Source organism: Lactuca serriola, chromosome 6 (genome assembly GCF_051521515.1).
Source record: "Lactuca serriola cultivar US96UC23 chromosome 6, Lser_US96UC23_V15, whole genome shotgun sequence".
Taxonomy (NCBI): domain Eukaryota; kingdom Viridiplantae; phylum Streptophyta; class Magnoliopsida; order Asterales; family Asteraceae; genus Lactuca; species Lactuca serriola.
In genome coordinates this window covers 54,616,337-54,640,280 of record NC_136413.1, presented here as the reverse complement: position 1 = coordinate 54,640,280, position 23,944 = coordinate 54,616,337, and the positions used below count along the sequence as shown (strand labels likewise).

General features: G+C 35.0%; 2 protein-coding genes across 2 annotated transcripts; both read left to right on the top strand.

Annotated features, from left to right (window-relative positions):
- The first annotated feature begins 5,669 nt into the window (after positions 1 to 5,669).
- LOC145059769 (uncharacterized) lies at positions 5,670 to 6,655 on the top strand. Its single transcript, XM_079007557.1, has 3 exons — positions 5,670 to 5,676; positions 5,739 to 6,427; positions 6,581 to 6,655. Exons 1-3 carry the CDS (start codon positions 5,670 to 5,672, stop codon positions 6,653 to 6,655), a joined length of 771 nt encoding a protein of 256 aa, XP_078863683.1.
- Positions 6,656 to 7,382: 727 nt separating this feature from the next.
- On the top strand, positions 7,383 to 8,008 carry LOC145059768 (uncharacterized). Its single transcript, XM_079007556.1, has 2 exons — positions 7,383 to 7,617; positions 7,707 to 8,008. Exons 1-2 carry the CDS (start codon positions 7,383 to 7,385, stop codon positions 8,006 to 8,008), a joined length of 537 nt encoding a protein of 178 aa, XP_078863682.1.
- Positions 8,009 to 23,944: the final 15,936 nt, after the last annotated feature.

Sequence of the window (23,944 nt, the reverse complement as noted above, 5' to 3'; positions counted from 1 at the left end):
GTGTTGGCAATATGGCAACACCAAAATTTATACCACTGAGTTTTCCATGTCAATTTGCAATACTTACACAAATAATTGATCTTTTACTAAATTGGTCTTCAAAATACATTAGTGGTCGTCAAAATTGATGGCTTTGACCAATTAGTAATTCATAAAAATTAATGTGCTACTGTATGTTATGTTGGGTACGATAGAAAAAGAAAACACAAGGCTCAGGTATTTTCTGATTACGATCATGCCTTTGAAGATATCAACAACAAATTTTGGGACCATTGAGTTTGCAATATCTAATTGCCACATGCCTATACATAGAATTTCTAATTGCATCAATATAATAATTATCAATTTCAAAATTTGGCAAAGAAACTTACGCACCAAAATTGATAATGCAGAAAATTGAAATTATGGGTTTCGTTTATGGTGGGATTCAGCAATTAACAAATCAAAATGCCCCAATTATTCTAATTGATAATCTAATCAATAACACACCGTATTTATGTAGGCAGAAGTGTAACATTTATGCATGTTATGCTATTAATTCATCAAATATACTATCAAACAATTAGTCGTTGGGTTTAATGAATGATCTTGCATATGATTGTATAACATGGTATCACTAAAATCTTCAATACCAAATATAATGATTAACTGTTCAACTTGTCACCAACGAATTTAGCAACTTAGTATAAAAAATGATTATGCCCCCTAATTAAGTCATCATATGTTGCTAGACTCAAAATTTTCGAGCTTTCGATAGTAAGAGATGATGTTTAGTAAACCAAAACAAATTCATAAAATTTGGTTAACAAAGGTTTGGTGAAGAAAGCTACAACATACATTTTTTGTTTAAAAATTACCAGTCATATAGGAAAATTTGATGACACTGTCTTCTTTATGTGGAAAACGCAAAAAACCATTAAAATAATCAAAATTGTAAATCAAATTATCTATACATCAATTAATTAATTGGCTGGTGTAAAAGGCACAGTACATACATGTTGCAGTATAACACCATAACATCAAAGAAGGGTTACTGCCAAAGTGATTTTCTATCTACAATTATTTCGATTTATTCGCTGAAGAAATTATCGGTGCATGATAACGATGAACTGCACATGTAATTTCACAATGAAATCTTAAAATTATTATTATTATTATTATTTGCAAAACTATAATATTGAAACCTTTTAAATCCGCACAATCATGAGATAATAATCCTCTTAATTTCAAGATTAATTATTGTTGTCAAGAAGATTAGTGAGATGGTATTAAAACATAGAAATCGTATTAAGCAGATCATCAAAGATCGTGATATTTGATCAATAACAAATTTTGATGCGTAAAATTCTTATTAGGTTACCAAATTCTAAGCTTGGTAATTGGTATGAAAATAAAGGAAAACATGATTAAAATTTACGCACCAAAATTGAAGATGAAAAACTTACGTAAGGAAAAACTAAATCCAAAATTAGGGTTCTTAAACATAAAATTCATCGAACAAATTGAGAAAACACCGCTCTGATACCACATGTCGAGAATTAATGGCCACATCGAACGATTTTTCAATCAATTAAATACAATCTCATATTGACAAATGATGATAAAGATAAGAACTTACCTGACGGAGAAAGATGTTAATCTCACGATCTTCACTGCCTTATGATCAACGATTCGTCAAGACGATGCACTCTTATGATGGAGAAGATTAGGCGATCAGTTAAAGAATATTAGTGTGTTGTTATGGGGAGAAAGATGATGAACCCCGTATTACTTAGGGCATGTTCGGCATAGAGCGTTTTGGAGAGTTTGAGAGAGCTTCTAGCTTCTAGTGTTTGACAAAACGCTCCGTTTTGAACAGAAAGCCTCGTTTTGCACTATAAGCTTCTATCGTTTAGGTTAAACAAAACGCTCCAAACCCAAATGCTACTTCTTGTTGCGTTTAACAAAACGCTACAAAGCTACAAGCTACCTGCTAGCAGCTAGTTTTGACGAACACACCCTTAAACTGACCGTATATATGTAACTTATAATGCATCTCTTGGGAAATCCATGTTAGGCCCCTTATGTCTATGTTATTACACTTAATCCCATCAATTAATGTAAGACATAAATATGGGACCTAATTAGTCATTTAAGCAAACCTTGAGGTATAAATAATAATTATACCACTTGAACTTAATTAATTACATAAATGGTCCAAGGGCATATATACTTGGATTATTTTCCAACATTCACCTCTATTTAAAAGCATTAACTCACCCTTAGACCTCCCATAATTGGCCTTCACTCCTTCCAAACCCTAATCTCGAGTGTATTCCTTGTGAGTGAAGATCTTGAAGCTTGGTGGTGATTTTGGTGGCCCTTTGTTGAAGAAGAAGAATAAGACAATGAAGAAGGCGGTATTGCTTGCAAGCTTGTGGATCCATAAACTACTTCACCCTATGCATCTTTTGAAGGTATAAAGTTTATACCTTGACATGTTTCCTCATAAATCTCCATAGATGAGTTTTTATGAGCTCTTTGTCCCAAAGATTGGACCTTTATGAGTATGGAGAGCTCCAAAGCATATTAGTTGTCCTTTCATGCATTTTAGGTCTTGTAGATTTGTAAAAATGGTTTCTTGATGGTCCTTTTCTATCCATGCAAGAGTTTTGTAGTGTTGAGTATGGATTAAGTTAGAGTTTTAAGGTTTAAGCTCTTTTCAACCATGCAAACGCTTAAAGTTTTGGACTTTATGAATTAAGATGTTCTAAGAAGGCCAAATATGTGTTTGGATGCATGTATTAATGAATAAGACCATTTTATAGTGATATTTGGGGTCAGATGATGTACACCCCACATACTAATGGCTACGCCCAAAACCCGCTTGATTTTCAAGTACGTCATGCGTAGGAGGAGAGTATGTTTAGCGTATGCATTGGGCGGTTGACTTTTGCTGAGTTTTGACCCTTGGTCAAGAAATTAGGGTTTTGGACCATGGGAGGGGCAAAATGGTCTTTTGCCATTAAGGGGATTAGTTGTGGGATTTGGACTCGCGAGTTGAATTGTGGACCTTGATTGTTAATTATGGTTAATTATTTTGTTAGTAGGCGAAGTCTAGTTCCGATAGTTTTGGTGTGAGATTTATCTGTCATCAGTATCAAGTGAGTCCCTCACTTATTCTTACCTGTGTAGTAGAAAAGTTGTAATTATGATGACCAACTAGGTCTAACTGTTATTTTGTATTATGTTGTTTATGTGTGACTGAGAGTGTGGATAGTCTCCAGGGTTGCTGATAACCCATAAGGTATGATGTTGCCCACTGGGACTGTTGATAGTCCCCAGGGTTGCTAATAACCCATAGTTGTTTATTTATGTGGTGTTTTATGTGGTATCTAGGGGGACTCATTAAGCTTCGTACTTATATTTTTTGGTATATGTGTTTCAAGTACTTTTGAGGATCGTGGGAAGATGAAGGTCTGATTGTACACATTCGCTGGGAGATTTGTTACTAGGGCATTCTGTGACACTATGATATTTTGTGATGATGATTTGTTTTTGACACTTATGTTTTTGATGACTTGGTTTATGAACAATATTTGGTAATTTATAAATGAAAATTTTTTGTTTAAAATTTGAGGTGTTACAATTTGGTATCAGAGCCTTGGTTTGAGGGATTTGGATGAACTCTAGGGTAATTCCAAATTCAAGATAAGGATCTGAAGATTTTCATAAAAACTTTTCAAAGAAATGAAGATTTTACAAGAGAAAAACCCAGTGAAGTATTGTGTACAATCAACCAGAGCTCGAGCGCTAGTTTCCCAAAATACCTCAATTTATATTATGAGTCGTGTAAGCTGATATTTTATGAGCTGATATAACTGCATCCTAGTTAGTGGTAGCCTAAGGATCCTACAGGAATGGTATGATAGTTTTTCATGATTCGAGATGGCTTTAGAATAGGAGTTCGTGCTAAAGATATTGAATTCGGCATTGCTATTTGTTTGATGTACGTTGTATAATTATACATAGTTATGATTTTATAGCCTTATAATGTCTGATTTATCCTTTGTCTTGTTCCTCGTTTGGTTGTGGATTTGAGGTAGAATCATTTATTTGAATGTCTATCGAGTCGCATATTGTGTACGATAGGCATGCACGAATAAAATGGTGAGGACAATGGAGATCTTGTGAGGCGGAGCAGTGTTGGGGAGCAGTCTAGAGTTAGTGTCTAGATGCTTAGTCGTCGTTCTACGGAACTAGCAGGACAAGTGTATAGTTGATCTGGGAAAGTAGAGTCCTTGTGACTTAGGGTCTTGAGGGGACGAATTGAGACAAATATGAGTTAGTGTGGAAGGTACTATTAGGCCCGTACTACTACAAGCACCAGATCCATATGCAACTCAAGAAGGAATATTAAGGAACTAAGGAACTTGTAGGAGTGTGTGGGTGTTTGTGTATGCACTTTAGTCTGATTCTTATGGTTTTATTGTATGTTTCAGTATAGTGGTTACCTGAGGTTCAGGCTCCTGCAACCCCGAGAGGCCAAGTGCCAGTGATGATGAGATCCGCAGGATTGTTGCCACCGAGGTGGCCACAACAATCAGAGGGGATATTCTAGAGATGTTTGGGTCTATCAAGAACATGTTGATTCAGACTTTTGGCGAGCGCTCCACCACCATCACTGAGGCTATTATTAACGTATCCACTATAGTTGTTACTACTCCAAGACCGCATGGGGTGATTTGTTGTGGTACAAGGAGTTCAAAAACACGAAGCCACTCGAGTTTGATGGGACTCGGGATCCAATTATTGCGATGAAATGGATTTCTGATGTCAAGGGTTGTTTTTACACTTGCTCCTTCGCAGAGAATTCGATAGTTCTTTCGCGTTGAACCTGCTTCACTTGTGAGCGAAGGATTAGTGGAAGTTTGTGATAGCTGATTATACCCTTGTAGAGCGTTCTTCGGTGACCTGGGAGAGTTTTACTCAGATTTTTAGAGATAAGTTTATACTAGTGGTTGAGAGATAGAGAGAGAAAGAGAGGTTGGCCCAGAAGTTATTGTCTCTTAAACAGAAGACAGAGATGGTGACTGAGATCATCAGGATGTTTCATTAGACGGCCTTGTTTTGTCCTGAGTGTGTGTCTACTGAGCAGGCACGTGTGAGTCGGTATCTGATTATTTTGAAGAGGGATATCCGTGAGTTTTTGTCAAACACTTCATATCGGAAATTGGCTGAGCTACAAACCAATTCTAAGAGGAGAGTGATTGAGCTAGAGACCTTGGCTAGAGAGGAGAGGCAGACCCATCTGAGAGATAGGATGTTAGTACATACTAATCAGCCTAAGCCCGTTGACTCGAGAGCTGGAGGCTAGAAGGACCGCACTTGTGGTAAGTGTGACAAAGGGCACGAGGGACCTTGTCTGTCAGGGATGGCTTGCTACTAGTGTGGCAAGAATGGACATTTGGCTAGGGATTTCCCCAAGGGATTTCGAGTTTGCTTCAAATTGCAACCAGACAGTACATATGAGGGTCAAGTGTCCTCAACTTGCATCTAGGGAAGTTCAGACACCGGCCCCCGCGACCCTATGTATTATTGATGGCCGACAGGGGAAGGCCGAGACACTGAGGGCTTGAGGGAGAGCAATTAAGTTGACAATAGAGGAGGCTCGAGTAGCTCCACACATCATGGCTGGTATGTGCTTTTTTTTTTATTTTGCTGATTTATTTATGTTGCTTATGTTATTTATCGTGTAGGTACTTTTCTTGTGAATTATGTACCCGTGCTTGTGCTGTTTGACTTGGGTGCAAGTCGGTCTTTTGTGTCATCATCTTTTTGTCGTGGTTTCATTATTGCATATGAGTTCTTGAGCAGGCCCTTGAGAATCTCTATACCTAATGAGTGTCTGGTCTCCGATACTGATATCTATCGAGGTTGTGTTTTAAAGGTTTTTGGTGTTGGTTATCTGATAGATCTTATCCCTATTGCCATGGGAGATGTCTGTGTGATCGTGGGTATGGATTGGTTGACCCGGTTTAGGGCTCTGATTGACTATGAGCGTCAGATGGTGACAGTTCTACACCATAGTGGGGGAGCATTGACCATCTACGGTGAGGATACTAGGTCGGGATCACCCTTCTGTTTTGCCACCAGGGCAAGACAGAGTTTGAAGCATGGGTGTATAGGTTATCTGGCATATGTAATGGATACTCGGGTTGAGGAAAAGGGATCAATTTCCATTTCTGATGTTTCTGTTGTATGCGATTTTGCCGATATTTTTTCCCAGGAGTTACCGAGTGCACCTCCTGCGAGGCAAGTGGAGTTTCAGATTGATTTGATCCTAGGTGCGGTGCTGATTGCCAAGGCACCCTACCATCTTGAACCTCCAAAGGGGCAGGGTTTATCCTCTCAGCTTCAAGATCTATTAGGAAAAGGGTTTATTCATGTGAGAAGTTCTTTTTGGGGAGCACCGATACTTTTTGTCAAAAAGAAGGATGGTTCACATTGGATGTGTATTGATTATAGGGAGTTGAACAAGCTGATGGTGAAGAACCGTTATCCATTGCTGAAGATTGATGATCACTTTGATTAGTTGCAGGTGGCATCTTGGTTTTCCAAAATCGATGTGAGGTCCGGCTACCATCAAATGAGGGTGTCAGAGGAAGATATTTAGAAGACAGCCTTCCGAAATCACTATGGGCATTACGACTTCGTATTGATGTCTTCTTAGGCACACCAATGCACTGACGGCGTTCATGGATCTCATGAACCGGGTGTACTATCCCATGTTGGATCGATCGGTGATCGTCTTCATCGATGACATTCTGGTTTATTCAAAGACCATAAAGCAGCACGAGGAGCATTTGTGCGAGATTCTTGGAGTTTCTGGGACACCTCATCAACCACAATGGTATCTTGGTTGAGCCAGCCCAGATAGAGGTGGCAATGTGGTGGGAAGTGTCGAGATCTCCATCTGAGATTCGGAGCTTCCTCGGTTTGGTAGGATTTTACCGGAGATTCATTCAATACTTTTCTAATATTGTTGTTGCTCTCACTAAGTTGAAGAGGAAAGATGTTGTGTTTAATTAGGGGCTTGAGAAGCATGCATCATTCGAGACTCTTTGCAAGAGAGTGTGTGAGGCACCGGTACTTGCCCTTCCTGAGGGAGTTGAGGATTTCTTAGTCTATTGTGATGCTTCCATCACAGGGTTGGGTGTTGTGCTAATGTAGAGGGGGCATGTGATTGCATACGCTTCGAGGTAGCTAAAAGCCTCACGAAGCGAACTATCCCACTCATGATTTGTAGCTGGGCGGTGGTTTTCGCTCTCTATATTTGCCATTGCTATCTTTATGGTGTTCGGTGTACCATCTACACAGACCATAAGAGCATGAGATATATAATGGATCATCCTAACTTGAACATGAGGCAGAGGAAGAGGTTGGATGTAGTGAAAGATAACGATTGTCAGATTCTGCATCATCCAGGAAAGGCCAATGTGGTGGCCAACGCCTTGAGCCATAGGGCGGTTAGTGCCCAGATTCGAGATGTGTGTATGAGGATGACAGTGATGACCCCAGTTTTGGAGATTATCAAAGAAGAGCAATCGAAGGCCATAAAGGAAGAGAATCATAAAAGTGAGTGGTTGATTGGTCAGATTTCAGCATTTTATATCAATAGTAGGGGCTTTTGACAATTCATGGACGGATTTGGGTACCTTATGCAGGTGGGGCTCGACGGATATTGATGGAGGAGGCCCACAAGTCAAGATTTTCCTTTCATCCAGGGGCTACCAAGATGTATCTCGACCTAAAGCATAGTTACTGGTGCTCATGTATGAAGAGAGATGAGGCAAGGTTTGTAAAGAGACGTTTGACCTGCCGAAAGGTCAAGGCCGAGCACCAGTGCCCTCATGGAAAGTTGCAGCCCTTAGAGGTTCCACTATGGAACTGGGAGCAGATCACCATCGATTTAATTACACAATTTTCGAAGACTACAAGGGATTTTGATGTTATTGAAGGGTTTTAAGGACTCTAACAACCTTATGGTGCACATGCAACCCTAGATGCTTTGGATCTATGTTTTCTCTAACTATACATGCAATTTGATTTTCCAAAGCATACATCCTAACTAGCATATGATTTGACAATTGAACAACATAACTAGTTAGATAACTTACCTCTTAGTAGGACATGTAGTTCTTGGCCTTCAAAAGCTTTATCACCTCAAATGTGATGCATGTAATGTGTCACAAACACACAGTGCAAAAGGAGGCTTGAGAGAATAAGTTGCTTAGCACAAAATTGATTCACACTCTCCAAGAATGTATGTCGAAACTAATTTTAGCTATAGGGAGTTCCTTTTATAGTGTGACAAGTGCTAGGCTTACATCCTTCCAAACCCTAATGCACCATGACTCTTCATATTACTTAGGCTCCATGGGTTAAACCTCCATGGACCATCCATGTTGGTTTAGCCCATCCTAAATAACCATGGAGCATTGGCCCACACTATAACAATCATTGATTTACCAAATCAGTCCCCGTATATTTAATTAGTCTCTTTTGATCACTAAATTAATTCCAAATTAATTCTTGATCAATATTAATTAAATGATATGATTTCACATTAATATATTATACTTGTAATATATTATCAAATCACAAATAAGCTTATTCTCAAAAGCCTATCCTATCAAGTTGCATTGGTGAAGGCAACCCAAAAGGACCATGCTACTCTCGGGTCAAATACATACCAATTATGGTTATGGGCTTAGACACCTAATCCAACAGTCTCCCACTTGGATAAGTATAATAACTATAACTGCAAGTACGTCTTAAAACCGACTAGCAATTATAGCTCTTAAAAGCCACTGTTGAACTCTAACCCAGTCAGTGACGCATCCTTTGGATAAGTGATCATATTATCCTCTGTTCTTCAAGATATCAGCCAGACAAATACATGGAACAATTTCATACTTATTGTCCAGCAGTTTGTTTCTCGATTTTCAATTTGTTTGACAGAGAACTTAATTGAACACATCAATTTAGTCTCGACCGGGCCCGACACATAAGTCAAAACAAAATCATCGAGGGGACTAAGATATCGCTTTTAATCCTCCATGAATTAAAAGAAATAGATAAACTTCGACATCATATGCTTCTACTAACTATTTGTTAAATCATACACGACAGTGCGTTTTATAACGTCAAGTTACTGATGCATTTTCGCACTATCAATGTACAACCAACTCATAGTTAACAACTCATATATCTTGTTTTGAAGACTTATATGATATTATTGTCTCACGATTACTCGTGATAAATTCCATGAAATGATTCAAGTGAGCAAGACCTTATGAGCACTCATCAATGTTGCAGCAATATCTTGTTGTGTCTAAAACACTTCAGACAATCTACAAGCCAAATTCATAATAGTCTTGCCTCAATACCTACTTCCAAAGTATGATCAGCTGTGGATAGTTTGAATAATATAATTATTCTAGAAGTCAAAACATGCAAAATGAAACAATAGTAAACAATTGACACAAGATAGTAACTTTACTCAAAAATAAAACACCTTCTATTTAATCATCAAATGTCAATTACATTTGATGATTAAATATAAGGTGTTTTATTTTTAAGTAAAGTTACAATCATGTGAAAATTGTTTATTATTGTTTCATTTTGCATGTTTTGACTTCCAGAATAATTATATTATTCACATTTTATGTATTACAAGTTTCAAAAAAGCTATCTAATCATTAAAACTAATATCATCCTTCAGCCCAATGCTCCTCACATGCTGCAAATGCTTAACCCTACTTAGTCCCTTCATAAGGGGATCTGCTGGGTTCTCATCTGATGTAACGCCCGGTTCCCTGGTACACATTTAATTTAATTATTTATTTATTTTGAGAGAAGGACTCGACGAGTTGGTAGCCCTAACTCGTCGAGTAGAAGGAAAACTATGCGTGGAGTTTAAGTTGTCTACTCGGTGAGTATCTCAGTCAGGGTGAAACCCTAATTTCATGGTTTTGCACCCTATTTAAACACCTTATGCCCTTTATGCCCTTAGAGTCCTCATGCAAGTGCTAAAGAAGTATTTATTCTCTTTTGAGCCCAAAAAGGCCATGCATGGAAGAAAGCTTGAGACTTTTGTTGGGTTTTGAGCTTTCTAACACTCCTAAGGTGTACATGTAGCCCTAAATACCTTGGGTCTATGTTTTCTCTAATATACATGCATGCTTGAGCTTTCCAAGGTGTTACCCTAACTAGCATACAAAAATTTATACATGGGTAATAAAACAAGTTAGACAACATACCTTTTGTTGTAGTTGGAAGCCTTGGACCATTAAGAACTTAGTGCCCCAAGTGTTGCACCTCAAATGGAATCACACAACACCACCAACAATTGGAATAACTTGAGAGAAGAACACTTGCACTTCATGAAATCGGCTAGCCCTCCTTGCCAAGACTATAGGTCACATTTCATGTGCTATTAGGCGTCTTATATAGTGTGCACATTAGGATTACACCATGTAACTCATGAATTTCCACATTCCTCGTGATCAATGAGTTTTAACCTCCATGGAGTATCCATGGGTCACTACATGGGTTTAGCCCAACATGAAGAACTATGTATCATAACCCCACTTTATAAGAATGAATGATATACCAAATCAATCCCCATTTATTTAATTAGTCTCTTTTTGATCACAAAATTAATTCAAAACTAATTCTTGATCAATACTAATTAAATAATATGATTTCATATTAATATATTAGAACTTATAATATATTATTACATCATAAGTATCCTCTTCTCACAAAAGTCTATCAACATTGTTTCGATGCCATGGAACCCAAATAGCCCATGCTACTCTCGGGTCAAGTACATACCAATAATATTTATGGGCTTAGACATCTAATCCAATAGTCTCCCACTTGGATAAAGCTAATAACTTTTATTGCAATCATGACTCCAACCCGACTAGCAATCGTAGCTCTTAAAAGCCATTGTCGAACTCTAATCTAGTCAATGACGTGTCCATTAGATAAGGGATCATATATTCCTTCATTCTAGATATCATATGGACTGAGACATGGATTATAATCATTATCTCTATCCATCTGTTGTTTCCTGATTTTCGATTTATGAAGACTGACTAATTGAACGAATCAAATCAATCCAGGCCTGATATCATCACTAAATCATCGAGGGGCCCACAAATACCACTTTTATCCACATGGGGTAAAAGGAACGGATAAAATTCGACCCAAATGCTCGCTTGTACTTACACATCAAATTTCACACAACAATATGTTTTATAACATCCAAGTTAGTGGTGCGTATACATATATCAATGTGCAACCGACTTGTAATTACAACTCACACGTCTCCATTTGAAGAATATAAGATATTATTGTCTCATGATCACTCATGATAAAATCCATGAAGTGATCCAAATGAGTGTGGGTTGAATCCAATACTCGAATCTTATTCCAAGAATACTTATGAACACTACAACCACTTTGTCCTAGACAAAATACAGACCCATTCATGATAGTCTTTCCTTAATACCTACTTCCAAAGTATGATCGACTGTGGATGGTTTTAATAACCTAGTTATTCAGGAAGTCAAAACATCCAAAGTGAAACACAATAATAATACTAATCCTATATGGCCCAAAAACTTTTGAGTCATACTGATTACTCATTATTCATTGTATAATGTTTTGAATAATCAACTCAATACTTGAATTAAAACAATAGTTATGCCATGCTCCAAGCATGCACACTATGTTTATCTAAACAATAGTTATGCCATGCACCAAGAATACACACTATGTTTGTCTATGGTCCTTAATTTGTGAAACATTTCAATGAAGCTCATTTCAAAATTCCAAATCCTCATTGCAAGTGTAAGAATTCCAAATTCTTATCACTGCTAGAAAGTGTTAGATTCTAAACTATCATGCAATGACTCTTTTGTAATGTCTAGGTGCCAAAAGTCATAGAGACTTGAGCAATGATATTACAAAATATTCCTTTGGAGATTGTTACAAGACAATTCCTTGGAATGAAGTCTCAAATTCAAAGTACATTCCTTTAAACATCCTTCTTGCATAAAAGTTTCTAACTTTCTCATCTATTCTTCAACTCCCAATATGGAAACATTCCATATTTTTCATACTACAACTCATTATTAATAGACTCATGTCTATCCATAATAATGTCAATATGGTCCTTCCATTACTATACTTCCAACTGTCCTTAGATTATCCTTAACAGTTGTTTAACCACTTTAGTCATATCCAGTTATATACTCTTCCCTCTTAATGCCGTAGGCATTTGGAAAATTTAAAACACGAGAATATTATATCATATGCAATCGATCCTATACCCGAAGCATATGGGACACGATTCATAATGTCTAACATAAAGATATGATACTTGATAAGTCTTTTGCTAAAATATTTCTGTTTGCCATGTTCTCATAATTTTGATTATAAAGAGGGATGTCGTAATCATAATCAAATTTTTTGAGAACGCAATTAACATTTCCATATATAGAATTTCCTTATGTTGAACCATTCCAACATAACATTCATATATATATATATATATATATATATATATATATATATATATATATTTGACTAAAATTGATTAAAATCTCAATCTAAGATTTTAGATTTGAAATGAAGTATGAATTCCTCTCCCTTAATTATAGCAAAACAACTTTTCAAACTCTGCAACTTGCAAATTGAAACTTTTGTGTTCTATAATTAACATTGCCAACTTGCAACATTCACCAAAATTGATTATGCTCCCACTAGAATAATAATTACATCCTTATTAGCATAACACTTATGCTTCCACTAGCTTTGACACGTAGTCAGAAATCAGTTGGACTTCTAGAAATCAACACTTTGTTGACTTTCTTACCAAATTTCAGATTTATGATATGAGATGCTTTGATAAGACTTTATCTAGGCTTTCCAAACTCATACACCTTTCCTTAGATAGCTCACATGTGTGTCTAAACAATTTAAGAACTTACAGCAATAAGTCACAAATGTTTAGACCTTTTGACATTTCTCACAATTCGAAATATGAAAAGGGATGTCGTAATCATAATCAAATTTCTAAATGCAAATATCACAACTGCTATCTCCTTAAAATCTACTTAGTGAAAGTGTTTCCTCACCATCATTTTCATTAATCAAAGAGAAACCTTGTGACACTTAAATTTTATGGTGTATGTATTCCTATCTATGTGAATTTGTCATAACCATAATCATAAGACAAGGTTAGTGATAAATCCAAACTCATATGGACTGAGCTTGTTCAATCTTAATTTCTTGCCACTTGGCAACTCAAGGGCTTACCATTGCTTCAAAGTAGTTATGTAAACACCTGAGAACTCATAGAACTCACATGCATAGTCAACTTTAACTAGAATGGGCACAAAATAAGAATATATCAACAACATAGGTTACAAACCTCAAGTTGTGTGCTAGTGTTTAACAATAGGTTTATTCTTGATCAGTTCTTGAAACTTGTCAAGATCTTTAAGACTCCCATTGACCTCTTGACATATATGATTCTTTTGTCATGAACCATTCCTTGACAAATCAAATATTCAAGAGTTAGTGTGGATTCTTATCAAGACAAACACTTCACACAATTGGTCTTAGTTGGTCTTTGTTTTATCCAAAACATCACAACTCACCAATTTCAAATGTACATGAGTAGAAAACTTTTACTCTACATTTGATAAGTGTTATAAACATTTCTTAAGATTATGTCACTCAAGGTTACAGTCCTGGAGTATAACTCTAAGACTTGTTTTGGGAACGAAGTATGACTCATCTTTTTTATTTAAACTATTTCAACAGTTCACAGTTCACAGTTCCTCTTCTTAGCCATATAAATGCACTAAGATGCCTTTAGAGAACCAATTGTGATATGGTTGTAAGCATAATCATCTTTTCAGATTGGTGAAACTTTTATCTTTCTGCCTAATTTGATTCTTCTCATTCGTTCTGCCATACATTGAACCTTTTCCAATGTTTCATAATTATACTTAAACTTGTAAGCATAACCATGTTTACTAAACTTTAGTGAATCATGACGAATAGTCTTATTGATCTTTGTGGTGGATCTTGACCAGCGCACACCCAGTGTACCTAATCCCCTAGTCCTTCACTTAACTCACGTATACATGTGAACAAGGAATTAGTCTTAATTTACCAAAGATGAAAATTCTCATTCATCATACAATACAACTTGCATGATTCCATGTATGTCCAATTGAAACTTGGGTGACAAGAATCTTTCCTTATTTGGCAAATTTTGACACTACCACAAACGAAAGAATCAAATCCATATTGCTAACATAGAAACATACAAACATTAATTTTCACTAATGCCATTGCAAAGGAGATATAATAAAATATAACAAAATTTTATTTATTTATAAAATGCGGAAAAAAATTACCTTACAATGCAATTACAAATGAAAACTATGTTATTACATATTTCCTAGAAATCTATCATAACCCCTAAGCAGCAGCTCAAAAAACCGATCTTCGAACCATGCGATTTCAAATCCATATTCGCGATCAGATTCAACATACTCTTCCTTTAAGATTCATTTCCTTTGCATGATCCTACAAAACATCAAAATGCAACCTTTTCACATCATGTGTTAAGAATCAACAATTAGGAACTTAATAGAGTTAGATAGTAGACTTACCTGAAGCAGAGTCAAACTTTTCGATTCTACCTTTTCTCAGATCTTTCAGGTAGTCAGGGACACTGCGTAACGAATGCCCCTTTCCTTGGCAACAGAAACGTATAGATTCTTTGGGAATGGTACACTAGACAATCTTAGACTTAGCCTTTCTCTTTCCCTTGGAAAGAGAAATATTTTCTGGATTTCCAATGTTTCCATTGTCAATGTCCATGGAAGTTTGGAGAGTAGATTTTCCCATCAAAATTTGCTTTTCCAGTGTGCCACATCATTGCTGATTCATCAGCAACAAGCAAATAGGTAAGATCAACCAGGGTCATGGTGTGGTCTATCACATAGTAGTCCTTAATGAACTCACTATATGACTTAGGAAGTGACTGAAGAACCCAGTCAATAGCCAACTTCCTTGAGACTTCGACACCCAATACTTTCAACCTGTCAATATGTGACTTCATCTCCAAGATGTGAGTACACACATGCCTTCCATCTTGATGTTTCATTGCAAGTAGGGCTTGAGTGACCTTGAATTTTTAATGTCTTTGAACTGGTGGGTTATGGAGAATTATTAGAGGAGGTAGAGGAAGTGAAGTATGACTTCCACGATCCAACCACGGGACAAAATCTTCAAGAGGAAAGCTTGTTCCAAAGGATTTTGGAAGATCATAGTTGCCTAAACTAGAAATCTACAAAATTCAAGTTAGTTGATTTAGTCCTTAATATAACACCCAAATGAAATATTAAGGCTAGGACCCAACACAATATTTTCCAATTTGGAAGAGTGATGCCGTAATCCAAACTGCAAAATATTTGAAGGTAGGTAAATGACGATTTACCAATTTCCACCATGAAAAACGAAAAAAAAAATTAGGTTTTAAGCGATCCTTTGAGACTCATTAAATAATTCAATGTCATGTCTAAATCTCGAGTGCACCCTTCAAGTTTGTGACTGGGATGCCAAGGATCACAAACAAGGTGTGAATAACCATGCAAAATAGCTTGGTACACCCGATGTTACAACCACCTAATCAGTGTGCCAGTTAACCACACACGCTCCATTGATCTATGATTAACATCAAGCTACCCTTTGTCACGCATTGTCAGTCCCGATTAGTGTGTCGGTTAACCACACACACTCCACTAACGGCTTAACAAGGTGCAAAGTGCAATTTCATGGGTTAGCACCATATTCACACTTTCCTAAGTAACTAAGATTGGGAATTTATAAGTGTTTACTTACTTGATATTTATCATTATACTTTTAACGAAGGGATAATTAGAGTCCTATCCTACCCGTTTGGCTAACGACCCTCCACCAGTCAAGGAAGCGGTGGGTGAGAGTGAACACCCATTAAACTGCCATTTTATAGGCAGTAAGCTTATACCCCCTTATAGACCGGATTCGTGAATTAGGCCTACTAACGGTAAGACCGGCTTTACTCTTACACATATAAATAAATATTAAATCTATAATATTATAATAGTATAAGGGTTGAATTTTAAACTTTTAAAATTCTAGGGTTTGGAATTAAATGTTTCAAAAGTTATACTTTTACATTTAAAAATTCCAAAACTTGAAGGCAAGTTTTGAACTATTCAAAAACTATTAGAATCCATAACTTATGAGTTTAATATAGGCTTTAATGAAAAGACTTTTGGCATTTCATAACTTGAGGACAAGTTATGGAGTTTATAAAACCATTTATGGGCAGGACTCTTCATTTTCTATAACCTATGACTTTTTAATGATCCATGTAAATGAAAAACTTTTCATTTTCCATAACTTGAGGACAAGTTAAGGAATTTATCAAAATCATTTAGATCAAAAATTCTAACAAGAAAATCAAACAATATGATTATGATCTAAATTAAACTGATAAGAACAAGTCAATTCATATTAAACATATTTCATGTAATTAATCATATAAACAATTACAAAAAATGAAACTTTGACAGTTATCTTTTAATTGGACAAGCATGAACATTACCCTACTGAAAAACAGGTTTCTAGGTTCAAAAAACAGTTTAGGGTAATGATCCTCATCCAATAGCAAGCCAAAACATGAAATTCTGCTCACAGGTGCATCACCACATTGTGGTAAAAGCTGTCACGTCGTGGTGAGCAGTCAGATGCGAAAATGGCACATTTACAACTTTGGAAAAACAAGAAACATCAATTATATGAGAAAGCAATCCTAGGAACTGATACCACTGTTGGGTTTTGAGCATTCTAACACTTCTAAGGTGTACATGCAACCCTAAATACCTTGGATCTATGTTTTCTCTAATATACATGAAACCTTGAACTTTCCAAAGTATTACCCTAACTAGCATACAAAAATTTATACATGGGTAATAAAACAACTTAGAGAACATACCTTTTGTTGTAGTTGGAAGCCTTGGACCTTTAAGAACTTAGTGCCCCAAGTGTTGCACCTCAAATGCAATCACACAACACCACCAACAATTGGAATAACTTGAGAGAAGAACACGTGCACTTCATGAAATTAGCTAGCCCTCCTTGCCAAGACTCTAGGTCACATTTCATGAGATATGAGGCATCTTATATAGTGTGAACATTAGGATTACACCATGTAACTCATGACTTTCCACATTCCTCATGATCAATGGGTTTTAACCTCCATGGAGTATCTATGGGTCACCACATGGGTTTGGCCCAACATGAAAAACTATGGATCATAAGCACACTTTATAAGAATGAATGATTTACCAAATCAATCCCCATTTATTTAATTAGTCTTTTTTTATCACAAAATTAATTCCAAACTAATTCTTGATCGATACTAATTAAATAATATGATTTCATATTAATATATTAGAACTTATAATATATTAATAAATCATAAATATCCTCTTCTCACAAAAGTCTATCAAAACTGTTCCGATGCCATGCAACCTAAATAGCTATGGGCTTAGACATCTAATCCAACAACTTTTAGTGATCATCTAATAGGTAGACCCTAGATCTAGGTTTGCATGCGTGGATTTAATATCCTAAGGATTTTTGGACAAGATCCATGTCCTTATGTTTTTGTCTAAACCCTTTAAGAAGAGTTATGAACGGGTAAAGTTGGAAACTTTACCCTTAGAAAGGCCATTCCAATGAGCAAACAAACTAAGAACCTTGGATCCAAAAGATAAGGGTTAATCTATTAAGATGGCTCAATCAGACAGGGGAACTCGGCGAGTCCAGGAAAGGACTCGATGAGTTGAAGCGAGCTATCCCGATCTTTATGACAAGAAGAACTCGACAAGTTTGTTAAGGGACTCGATGAGTTGAATTAGTTGACCACATGTTTGAGTTGTTCATGAACTCGCCGAGTAGGGAGATGACTCGACGAGTTGGGGTTGAATGCGATTTGAACTTGACTTTGACTTTGACCATGGGTAAAATGGTCATTTTACCCTAAGAAGGATTATCAGATTTTGATTAAGTGTTGTTATAGAATTGATAGCCAAAGAGTCGCCGGAGCAGCAGACAGGGATTCCTCACTCGAGTTTTCAGCAGTCAGTCTTGTGAGGTGAGTTCCCTTTCAGTAGGAACGGGTCAAAGGCACCAACGTCGGCCGTATATGTGATATGATAATAGCTATGTGAGGGCGGGGCCCGAATCTCATAGGAGTAGAGTGTGGGCGGGGCCCAAATATTATAGTATTATTTGAGTATAGTTATGTGATTGCTTGATAGATATACTTGTTGTGTGTGTGATACTTGTATGGATGTTAGTAGCGGAGTGTGGGCGGTGCCCGAATCTCCTAGACAGCAGAGTATGGGCATGGCCCGAATCTCCTAGACAACAGAGTGTGGGTGGGGCCCGAATCTCCTAGAAAATAGAGTGTGGGCAGGGCCCGAATCTCTTAGACTACGGAGTGTGGGCGGGGCCCGAATCTCCATGAGAGTGTGTGGGGCCCATATATTCTAGTTGTATGTTATTTGTATGGTATATGGTAGTTTCGAGGAGCTCATTAAGCTTCATGCTTACGGTTTTCAGTTTTGGTTTCAGGTACTTCCACTAGCAAAGGGAAGGCCTTGGGATGATCGCATGGCACACACCACAGTTTTTAGCCTGGGAGATTTACTCTGATATTTGGTATGTGATTTTGATATGTTGATAGATATTACGATATTTTGAGACACATGGTTTATTATTTCTGTTGGATTAGTGTCTAAGTCCATAACTATAATTGGTATTTACTTGACCCGATTTTGGCATGGTCCATTTGGGTTGCATAGCATCGGAACAATTGGATAGACAAAATGAGAAAAAAGATAATTATGATTTATATTAATATATTATAAGTTCTACTATATTAATATGGAATTATATTATTTAATTAGTATTGATCAACAATTAATTTAGTGATAAAAAAGGAACTAATAAAATATGGATTCTTATATATATATATATATATATATATATATATATATATATATATATATACTACATTATAAAGGAAATCTTACTATTTCTAAAAATAGATTCAATATAATAATAATATTTTTTAAGACGTTCAAGTCAGTAAGCTAACAGTACAAGTAACCATCAATAAAATAATAATATATTTTAAGTAGTACAAATATATAAGCTTAAAGTACAATTATCTCTTATTAAAATAATATAAAAAATAAACTAATTTTATTTTGAAATCTTATCTATCTTTGACCAACTCATCTCACATTATCATCTACTGACCTGACTTATTAATTCTCCATGTATCTTGGCAAATCCCTTTTTTTAGTTGAACGTCATTTAAAGTGGGAGACTCCTTCAGAAACCCTGGAACCAACGATTTTTTTTTCTCTACAAGAAAAATGAAGGTGACTTGCACCCTTTTACTCATTTACTCATTAACGCCACCATGCCGTTGCCACTAACCCTTGACCCATCATCATCTTTATTCCATGTACTAACAATTCTTCTTTGCTCCATGATAGATCATGGTGAATTCTCACCACCATCTATGGTCGCCACCACCATGGGTCTCGCACCACCAGACCGTCGACGGTTGTCACCACCAGCACACCACTCACCTCTCTTTCTTGCTATGTAAAAGGAAGAAAGAAAAGCATTCTATCTCTTATAGATTAAATCTTAATATCATTTGGGTATGTTGTTTTTACGGTTTTAACATTTGTAAGCACACTTTCTTTTTCTTTTTTTGAAAGTGAAAACTAGGGCTATTACAACACGAATCGAAAATCAGAAGATAAAGGGGTATATTATAGATGTCATTTTTCATATTTTTGTAGTTTTTATTCCTTACTAGGTGTGAGACCCATGTATTACATGGGTTTAATTAAAAAAATAAATATAAAATTTTAACAATTTGAAAAGTTTGAATGTATAAGAAAAATAAGAAAAATTTGAATTATTAAAATTAATTAGACTTTAATGTATTGAATACATTACATATATAAACTTTTTTCTAATAAATACTTTACATATATATTACCTTACACATTAAATATGGAATTTTAATTTAATAAAATGAAAAATACAATAAAATGACAAGTGGAAAATAGAAAATTTAAAAATTCTAGAAAATGCCATGTGTCCAAATGAATGAGAAGAGGACATGTGGCAAAAAAAACCTTCATTTATTATAATAGATGTTTATTTGTTATTAACATTTCCAAAGTACAGATCTCGAGCCGATGTCCAGATCTCAGCCCTCTTTCCTTATCCACTCAAATATAAGTAAGAAGAAAGTGCATCCCTTTGTGTTTCTATGTTTGTATGATGTGTGCATCTCTTTGATTTTAGTTTTGCAGGCTCGATTGTTCTTATTATCATTTTTCGTTTTAGAGTTTTGTGAAATTGCTGAGCTTTTTTTGTTTAAAACCATCCCACTTTTTTGTACAGGTTTATTTATTTATTTATTTTATTTCATAGATTCCATGTTTCTAACTTTATAGGTTGTCTTTGAACCCATATAGGCATTGGTCGAGATGAAAATGGAATATTGATTTATGTGATGAGATATTTGCTGAAAGTATGATTATAATCTCCTTTATATGTAACTATGAGGAGTAATACAAATATTAGGTGGTTTTATGGTTCTAATGGATTGTAAAATTATTTTGTAATGTATATGAGAAGACGAATAGGTCTAGACCATATAAACATTTGAATCCTGGTGCGAGGAGGAGTGGGCTATAGTTGGCTGTCGGAACATATAATAATTTATCAACACTCGTATGACTTCAAGATATAAAGTCGATAATTCAATCAGATCATTTGTACTACTATGGTAAAACTTCAATGATCCCTTCACATTCCTTTCAATTCTACTTCTTTAATTCAAGAATGTTTGAGAATTAATACTTCCTTTTTCTAATCTAATGTTCATTTTCGTTAACCTTTTTGACCCAAGTTTTCATTATTAATTATTGTTTTATTTTTTGACAGCAGAAAGTAAATCAACAATATCAAAATTTTGTTAATTGATTGGTACTGCATAAATGATGTTTGAAGGCTCTAGCATGTGAGTTTATGCGTGAAGGGATCTTGAACAATCACTTATCTAAAATTATCTAAAAGTATGTTGTCTACTGTCTCTTATAATTATATGCATAGTCTTAATAAAGGCATTAAGTCTCAGTATTTTGTTTATTATAAGCTTCTACTTTCATTTCTTTCTGTTATTGTAATGTACCTTTATTTTTTCCATATTATTGCATTATACTTCATCACACTGTGTTTTTTAGTTTTTCATGTTCTAATGATGAATGTTTTCCATTTAAACACTTATTTTACTTATTATTGTCCCTCCATGTAAGAGGAGATAAAACATCATGGAGAATGTAAAAATCTATTTTTTCTGTTGTTCAAAATGATGTTCATGTTTTGATCCTAAATATTTGTTAAAATGTATACCGGAAAAAGTTACTGAAGAACGATCAAGGATCACTTACAACTCTTGGTAAGACATCCATAAACATTTGTATATTATCCAACCAATTTAGCTACATAATAAAGGGGCAAATATATTGGTAGGTGTGGAATATGGTTCATAAGTTCAATTGAAATATCGGAATTCAAAAGCTATTGTAGCACCATTTTCAACTATTAGTAACTCGAGTAGTTTTGTTGGTTGTTCTAGCATATGATTCACTAGCATTTGGTAAGCCTTAATTATTTTTCTCTCTTTCTTATGTGATGAAAAGTTGTCTCGGTTGTACTTATAGCTTTTTCCTGGAAAATTTGGTGGTAAAAAAGTGTTAATGTCTTCAATGTTAAGGTTTGGAACTGTCATCTGTTGGCTAGCGAGGTGAATAAGATGGTTTTCGATTGGCTTAAAAATAGAAATAACAATAGTATTTTCATTAATTGGCTTAAAAATTTAGTGACTAATGTAATCACCCTTCACCAGAATGCCTTAAATTATTGTGATTCTAGCATTTTGCTAGCTATATTTTAATAAAATGTCTGTTGTCAAAAAACGTTGGCTTATAAGCTTCATTGTAATTAGAGATATGATAGTTTGTTCTCGGATTTTTTTGTGATGTATGGATTTGAGTTTGAAACTTCTTATTTGTAGGACGTAAGCTACATTGTCTTCTATTAATAAATATTAAATAATAACTAATGGTCAAGTAAAAAGATCAATTGGTTGGATTGAAGTACAACTGTGGGATCAACTTGTATTTTTCCCAAATAGCAATGTACTTATTTTATTTATTTATTTTTTGTTTCTTATCGTATCATACTATATTTATTTTCTTACAACCTGTAACATTTCATCCTTTTGTCCATTTGGTATTATCTTTTATATTAATTAACATTTTTCTTCTCTAATAACACAACTCATCTTAGAAATAGTTATACATTGATGAATTTAAATAGTTTTTTTCATTCTAACATCTTAAGTTTAATTTTTTTTATTATAATATTACATTGTTAATTATTAAACAAATATAAATAATGTAATTCTATATAAATAATGTACTACAACATGATTTGATAATATCATCTGTTAATGTATTAATCGGCAAAAATATCTTAATATATTAATTATCAATTGATTTTATCAAATTAAAATAATAATCTACTCAAATATCCTAAAATTTGATGCTTGTAGATAAATAAATCTTTAGCAACAAGTTTTTTTTTTCTTTTTTTATTATTATTTTTTTTATTTTTTTTATCATCTCATAACATTTCTAAAGATATAGCTTTTGGTGGTTTTGTTTTTTGGATTTCTCTCGTAGAATGTATAACTTTATCTTACTATTTTTCGTTTATAGATAGATTGTCTCATGTTGGTGATTAATTTTTATAGTATAATTTCCATCATTTTCTCTGTAACTACATAATTTTCTAATTGAGATCATTGAATATAAGAAAATATTTGTTGTCAGGAAGCTAATTGTCGTCTGGATATAATGTGATGCCGACACATTGCACAAAAATTGTTTACCGTCTATGGAAATAAAACCAATTGCCAAAATGAAACTACTACTATCGTCGTATACACCGTCCGTAGAATTAAGGGTACCCTATGTTTGAGTATGTACATTTTCTGGAAGCAAATAACAACTAAAATGATTTAGAAAATTAAAATCATTAACTATTTATCAAAATGCACCTTGCTGTATGATTTGCTTTAAAGTTGATTAAAATGTTCCTTTTATAAATTGAGTTCATAAATAACATAGATGCATCACTAGGAAACAATAAGTAACTATAAAAAATATGTGTTCGGTGCATAAGACTTTTCTATTAAGTTCGTTTATTTTTAAGAAAATAAGAAACAATAAATAACTAGAAAAAGCTAACGGTCAATAAAATAGTGCAATAACATTGACTTTTTACTAGGGTTGTGCATGGGTCGGTTAACCCATAAGTGGTCGGTTTCTGGTTTTCAGAACCCAATAGGATCGGTTTCTAGTCGGTTCGGTTTCTCGGGTTCTAAGGTCGGTTTGGGCGGTTTTTCGGTTTCTTGGGTTCAACCCATACCTTCACGGGTTCTGGGTTTAAACCCATGGGTTTTGGATTTTAACCCATTTTCCATAAATAAAGCAACAAGTTAAATACTTCAAAAAACACCAAATTTAAGTTAAATACTTCAAAAAACATGAGTCTTACAACAAATAGTCTATTACAAGTTACAACCAAAGACCGAAAATAGTCTATTACAACCAAAAAACAATCAAGTATGGGTCGGTTTTTAGGGTTGGATGGG

Coding starts and splice junctions, on each gene's coding strand:
- LOC145059769 (XM_079007557.1), top strand. Junction 6,428..6,580: donor TAGGAAAAGGGTTTATTCAT/GTGAGAAGTTCT, acceptor GATTAGTTGCAG/GTGGCATCTTGGTTTTCCAA.
- LOC145059768 (XM_079007556.1), top strand. CDS start 7,383: ATGGATCATCCTAACTTGAACATGAGGCAGAGGAAGAGGTTGGATGTA. Junction 7,618..7,706: donor AAAGGAAGAGAATCATAAAA/GTGAGTGGTTGA, acceptor TACCTTATGCAG/GTGGGGCTCGACGGATATTG.